This window comes from Asterias amurensis, chromosome 3, assembly GCF_032118995.1.
Source record: "Asterias amurensis chromosome 3, ASM3211899v1".
In the NCBI taxonomy this organism is placed as follows: domain Eukaryota; kingdom Metazoa; phylum Echinodermata; class Asteroidea; order Forcipulatida; family Asteriidae; genus Asterias; species Asterias amurensis.
The window spans coordinates 18,043,652-18,050,630 of NC_092650.1; the positions used below are offsets into that span (position 1 = coordinate 18,043,652).

Below are 6,979 nucleotides of genomic sequence, written 5' to 3' on the forward strand. Positions count from 1 at the left end.
ATTAGAGGTAACTGGCCCATGATGCTAAAATCACTGGAAACGGTTCAGTGGGTACACATACACTGTACTATGTACATGTATGGGTATGTAGTAAATCACTTTGGCTCGTAAAAAAAAAAAAAGAACAGATTTCAAAGTAAAGTGTTTTAAGTTGGGCAATTCCACGTTGGCATCCAGTACTGTAGTTCACCAAATAAAAAGTCAGTCTCCCTTGTGGTTTATATTGACAAACAAAAAGTGCTATTAAACAAACAACCAGAAAAAAAAAACCCATGATGAATTGTGATTGGGGTAATTCATCGATGGTGCACTAAAGAAGAGATGAGCTGGGGGCCCAGGGGATCCTATGTTGAACTTAGAATGCCAGTAGACAACACAACAATGCCCTTTATGCAAAACCTACTAAAGGGTGAAATCGCACTGTTGATGACTTCACCAAAGGAAAACATACATACTAGTTTAAGCATGGAGTACAGCCTCGTGCGAAACAACCTGTAGTTGTTGCACAACCAGTACTATCCTACTCTACCACACGTGTAGTGTCTGAGTGAGCCGGAGAGATATCTAGGGTATCTTTTGGACCCCCTTTTCAAATTTGAACACTTGGTTTATTCTGTCATTTACACCCAGCCAATTTGTCTTACGCGCATGCATGGTAGCTCCAGCTAAACCAATGTCCTTTGTTTACAAATGTGATATTCATTCACACAGCACACCCAGACAGTCGTGGTATAATTTCATCAATGGTGTGGGTTTTTTTTTCGCTTGTCCCGACTGGGGCCTTAAAAGGACTAAGGACCCGTGCTTGTTCATAGCAGATTCACATGATGTGGACTTGTAACAACATTGTGTTCTTTGGACCATGGACCCCCCTGCATTTCCCTCGTGTGAAAAGGCCTTAGGGCTACTTTACAACACTGCAACTCGCCAGAAGGATCAAGGACTGCTTGGTACAGGGGTGTTTTACATGGAACTACAATGTTCATGAAGCATTCATTGGCCAACAGGTAAAATGGAAGACACAATAGCTTGCCACAGTGCACATTGTACTCCAGAGCTTTCAAGGTTTAAGTGTCCAGAATTGGTGGTTCACTGCTTGTTTGTTATCACCTGAACGTGTACGCAGTGAAGCATTAGAGCTCCAAAGGAACACCCTTAGCAACAGCCACACCCACTATTCTCAGACACTGCCTAGTACCAGAGAAATAGGTGCCAGAAAAACATCGGAAACCACCAGAGAGCACTACAGCAGCCAGAGCTTCAGGGCACTTAAGAGGGCCCTGAACCCCGGTCAAGACAAACTTCGACTGTGCGCTCGTGTTGTGTGCTACACACACACACACAATGTTTATATTTTTTTGTAATGATTTTAGGTTGCACTCCCACTTTTTCAGTTTGCACTCCCACTTTCCAAATTCCTGGCTAAGACACTGCTGCCTATGTGAAGGTTTTAGCCAGGATGTGGTTCGAAAAAAAGCATCAAAATTTGCTGGAAATTAAAAGACTGGTGTCCAAATTGTTCACTTACACTGTACAATATATTTACGCAAAAAATAGTTAATGGCATGACGTTTCGACCCTAGCAGAGTAAGTTGACTGTAGACATGTGTAGATGACAGATAAAACAGGGGGTCCAAATTTAAAACAGGGTGTCCAAAAGACACACAGACACCCCTCCGGCTCTGCCTAACACTTTTTCCTACATTTGAGAGTTCGGAGATGAAAAGCATCCCTATTAAATATAAGGACAAGCACAAAAAGCTGCAAATCAGAGCAATGATAAAAAAAACACTCTGGCAGGTCACTGAAAGCATTGCGGACAACCCCTGGATAATGCCCGTTACAATGGCACACAGACTTTGTTGCTTTTAGAGCGAACAGGCTGAACAAGAACTGATGTGCAAAAATGACCTCCATAAAAGCCCCTTTTTAAACACTTAGTGCCACACCAATTTCGGTGGTATGTGTTTTTTTCAATGACTAAAGGTGACGTACCTCACTGTGTAACTTAAGAAAATATAATGACGTTCAATGTTGACTTGAGGTCTGGTACCTTTCAACTATGTTGGGTATTTAAACATACTTAATTCTTTAAGACTAAATTAATTATGAATGAGATATTCTCTTAGTGCTATACGTAAGTTCGAATAAAAATAATTTACAGAGTACATTTTATTATGTGTAGAAAGTTCTCTCTCATTACATTCTGCTCTGGTCTTCAGGCCTGTATGCTTCGTTTTTGAAAGGGCAAGGGCACCAAGGCATTTTCTTCTTTGTAAAGGGCACCCTATGATGAAATTGTAAATTTGTACTGGAACATTTCGAGGGCACCAAGGCAATGACCAGGGGAAACAGAGGCAATCGCCTTTGCTGCCTCCGTGAAATATCAGACCTGGATCTTATTGTAAAAAAAGATGGTCCAGTAAATAGTATAACCTACAACTTACAATCCATGTTGTCTTGTAGATTTTCCCCTAAATTCGAGCCCTGCCAGCCACCACCCCCCTGCCCAAAGTCCTGGGGAAAAAATCCAAAATCCACAAGCTACACATGTGGTATTCCAACCCATAAGTTTTTGTCCAGTAGAGTTCCAGAATATCCCTCAACTTGTTCCACTCAGAATGACAGGCCCATTAATTTTGCAGGTAAAAAAATCAAGCATGACACTCGACACAATAGTTACAAAAGAGGCGCTAACGTAACCCTCCGCCCGACGGCGGGAGGAGGCTTATGTTATCGCAACTATAATTACAAGTGCTTGCCAGCTAAAAATTTTTAATCATAAAAGTACACCAAAACAAGCGCGCACATTTTCAAGTTAATAATGCTCTCCGCAAATGAGCTATGGTAGCAAAGTTGCCCCCAGAAAATAATTAAGGATTCTTTCGGTAATATGTTTTAACTACATTTTTTTAGTATTGTAGCCTTGATTTCTGAACATCTGGGTGCGACTTTGCTAGGGGGCGCCATGGATGGGGGCACAATGTCAGGGGGCGACTTTGCTAGGGGGCAACATTGTTTGGGGCGACATTGCCAGGGGCAACTTTGTTTCAACCCGGGGCGAGCCGGGTAGGGGGCGACTTTGTTGGGGGCGAGCTTGTCAGTCAGGTGGCGAGATGACCAGCATTCCTCTCCAAGCCCTGCTGCCCTGTGGTCTTGCTGCCCCCCCCCCCCCCCCCAATTCAAGTTCTGTCTGCCATGTGGCTTCCAGAGCTAGTTGTGGGCTATTCTGCAATTGACGGGACCGGGAGTATTAATAATAATATATAAAATACCCACCTCATTGGCATTTTGTAGACAATCCAGTACCACAAAATTGTTGCCTCGTATATTCTTGCTGCAAAATGCCGCCACCTCCTGTTGACACGCGGGCTGATCTGCAATCCTAATGGGTTTACCTGGGCCTCCCCTTGGACTCTTTGGAGGTTTTGGTGCCCGAGGTTGTTGAAACGGCTGGCCTTGCTGCCCTCCTTCTTGCCCTCGTTGCTGCAATCCTGGTGCTACAGGCTGCTGCACATTGTTATTGCTAATAAACCTTCTACTATCTTGCAGGCCCGCATTCATTTGTTGGGGATTCGGGGGATTCCTCCACTGTTGTGGTGGCTGCTGTTGTTTAAAATTGGCGTGCGGGGCTTGTATTCTAAGTTGTTGCTGCAACTCCGCCTCTGCACCCACTCCCCGCTGCTGCGGCAGACCGGGGTCGCGGCCGCCACCGATCCCCACAGCCGCACCATCACCAACCTTCTGCAGACCAGCTCCTAAAGGTTGCTGGAAATTTCTTTGTTGTCCACCATCCCCACCAACATCTCCTCGTCTCTGATCAAGTTGTTGTTTAATGGCATCGGAGGTAACTAAAGAGATACATAAGGCAAAACACGCAGCTAACACTGGGACACGTAGATTGGTCGCCATCTTGGATGGTGGATTTTTCTACTAAAAAAAATGCAGTATGTGCTGCTGCTTGCGTGGAAGTGATGACGTTTCTTTAGTCGTTCAATCAACTTGTCTAAGTCCTCTTACTTTAACTTTTTACGGAAAAACACATAATGGGTTTGTGCGATGTGGCGATTGAGGAGGGGAGGGATTAACCTTTGTAAACGCAATTAGCACTAAAACAAGTCTCTCCTCTCTGTTTTTGCTCATTGGATCATGTCCAGTTTTTTTGGCAGGTTTGCAACGAAATTGTTTATAAAAATTGTCAAAAGCCATACTCATATAGACACGAGAATGTTTTCAGTGACATGGGCTATTTGGACAATACGTGAACTGTTTTTCCCCCTTCTTTTTTACGCATTTTTTTGGGTGGGGGGGGGGGGCGTTGCATAAGTGCATAAGGCTTCTCTCCAATGGAGAATCGACCACTGTATTTTTCTAAAACTTCAGCCGATTTTTCTGAAGCTTATGTCTTAACAATGTTGAGTAATTTCTGTAAGTTTCATGATGGAAAATATCCATTAGAAATCTTTATTTTTCTGTCAAAATTAAATGAAACTTTGCAATACTTGTTCAATGTGAGATTCTCAATGACATGACATTGTTGTATATTATTGTCTGATTTCTTAATGGGTCACCGTTGGTGGCGCCGTTTTCGTGCGTTTGTCCCATTTTCGTAGATGGCATAATTTAAATAATAATTATCTTATAAAAGATAGTTGAACCCCCGGATTCCGGAACAACATATAAGCAGGAAAAGTACACACAATCCAAGAGCCGCCTAATTAATTTTGAACTCACATAATGCCTTTGTACACACAAGTGGAAGAAGAATTATTGGACTTTGAATTTAATTTTTTTGTTTTTTAAACAGTATAAAAATCAGTACATATTATTACAACTTGAAATGACAACTTAAAAATAATAAAAAACAAAAAAACGCACCATGTCAAACAAAACAGTTGCTATGGTAAGATGCGACCCCCCCCCCCCCGAGCACAATTTTGCATTACATTATGAGCCAATCGGGAAAATCACTGTGTTTGATAATGGTGAGTTGTTAAAATGTTACGGGCAAAATAGTGGGGACATAACTCCAGTAAAGTTACCCGTTTTATAATAAAACTGCTTACAAAAAAATCTAGTAAAAAACTGAACAGTTTTCAGGGATCCCAACATCACCCACGAACAGTATTATGATCAGCTGACAACTTCTATACGGTGTCGTACACGGCATAACAATATACGACATTTTTTTTTTAAACACTAAGACCATCTTCAAAATATATTTCAGATAAAATAAATCTTTCAAAAAAGTCTTTCTGCAACAGTTTGGCTACGCAGTGTGTGAACTAAGATGACACGTAGATCCTCATGATGTGATCTTTTAGCGCCGAGGTATAAAATATATCACATCAATGGGAGACTTTTGGACGCTAGGTGGCAGCAGACTTACCAGGTAAATTTCCATTGTTTACGTAGTTCTGAGCGTGCGCACATGACCGAGAACAATGGATTTTACCTGGTAAGTCTGCTGCCACCAAGCGTCCCAAAAGTCTCCCATTGCTGATTAGCAAATTGGCCAGGTTTTTACCATTTACAACAACATTCTAACTTGACACACGAAGCCTATACAAATAACAATCCTGTACTATAATATACCTGACCCCATAATATCATTAGAAAAGTTAAACAATTTCTACCCAGTTGGGCACACCAAGGCAATTACCAGTTTGGTGTGACCCACATAAATTACTCTTTTTGTTTAAAAAAAAATACAAGAACGAAAACAACAAAGAAGTTTAAAATATTTTACTGTAAGGTAAGTAAAGGGACATTTTATTGATTGAACCTTGAACTTAAAGACACCGGACACTATTGGTAATATTGTGAAAGACTAGTCTTCACAGTTGGTGTATCTATGCATAAAATAACAAACCTGTCAACATTGAGCTCAATCGGTCGTCGAAGTTGCGAGATAACAGTGAAAGAAAAACATCCTTGTCACACGAAGTTGTGTGCTTTCAGATGCCAATGATTTCGAGACCTCAAATTCTAAATCTGAGGTATCAGAAATCAAACTCATGGAAAACTGCTTCGTTCTCGAAATTTCAGAGGTAACCGTTTCTCAAAATGTTTTCTATTATCAACCTCTCTTCCCAACCGTGATTTTGTTTTAACAATCTCACAGTTTTGCACCTCACAATACTCCACAGCTTGATTGAGCAACCCGTACAATATTGGTTCTTAAGTAACCTCCAGACTTTGAAAGTTTCCCGAAAAGTTAAACGGCAGAAGCGACATAGACGTGTGTGTATGGCCGGCTGCTTATTCTCTAAGTTGTTAGCGTCACGGGAACTCCTGCAAATGTTACACTGTTACACTGTAACATAGCCCTTTTATACAAGGGCTATCCACACCATTCAGTTTAAACATGGCAAGCTAAGCTACGCCTTCACAAATTTTACAATGGCCATACCTAATAGATCAAGTAAACAACAACAATATGTTTTTACAACGAAAGTTTATATAGATAAACCTTTTTCACGCAAACAATAATCAACTCATTATGCAAACAATTTGCCTGCCACACTAGAAGGGCAATACATAAAAAAGATACAAAGATTTAAAGATAATGTATTTTAAAAAGACTCGTTTTGAGATGAGTTATAATACCAAACCCTCGCATTATGCCTAGAAAGGAGTATTTTCCAACACATTGTTACATGAATTGTTGGGGATGAGTTTGCTTGTGGACGAGTTGAATTTGGTACGAGTTGGGTACGAGTTGACTTGGGTACCTTTTTTATGATCCGAATTCTTCCTACAGGTCGTATCACAGTCAACTCGTACCAATATTTAGCGCACCGGCTAACGTACGTCAATATTAGGTAAAAAAGCTAATTACTCAAGAAACAAGAAAACAAAAAAGTTTAGCATAAAGGCCGAATAAGACTAGAAGAAGTTTACTATCTGCATTCAATTACGTCACACACTCTCTGTGTGGCTCCATGGACTGGTCTGGGGACCGGAAGATAGAACATGG

General features: G+C 41.2%; 1 protein-coding gene across 2 annotated transcripts in view; it reads right to left on the reverse strand.

Moving 5' to 3' along the window:
* Positions 1–3,942, reverse strand: part of LOC139934423 (Golgi apparatus protein 1-like) — a 49,406-nt gene extending 45,464 nt beyond the window's left edge. For both annotated transcript variants that reach the window (XM_071928655.1, XM_071928654.1), the window contains exon 1: positions 3,280–3,942. In XM_071928655.1, the coding sequence (XP_071784756.1) occupies positions 3,280–3,912 (633 nt within the window). In that variant the 5' untranslated portion in view covers positions 3,913–3,942. The remainder of the gene's footprint in view (positions 1–3,279) is intronic.
* Positions 3,943–6,979: the final 3,037 nt, after the last annotated feature.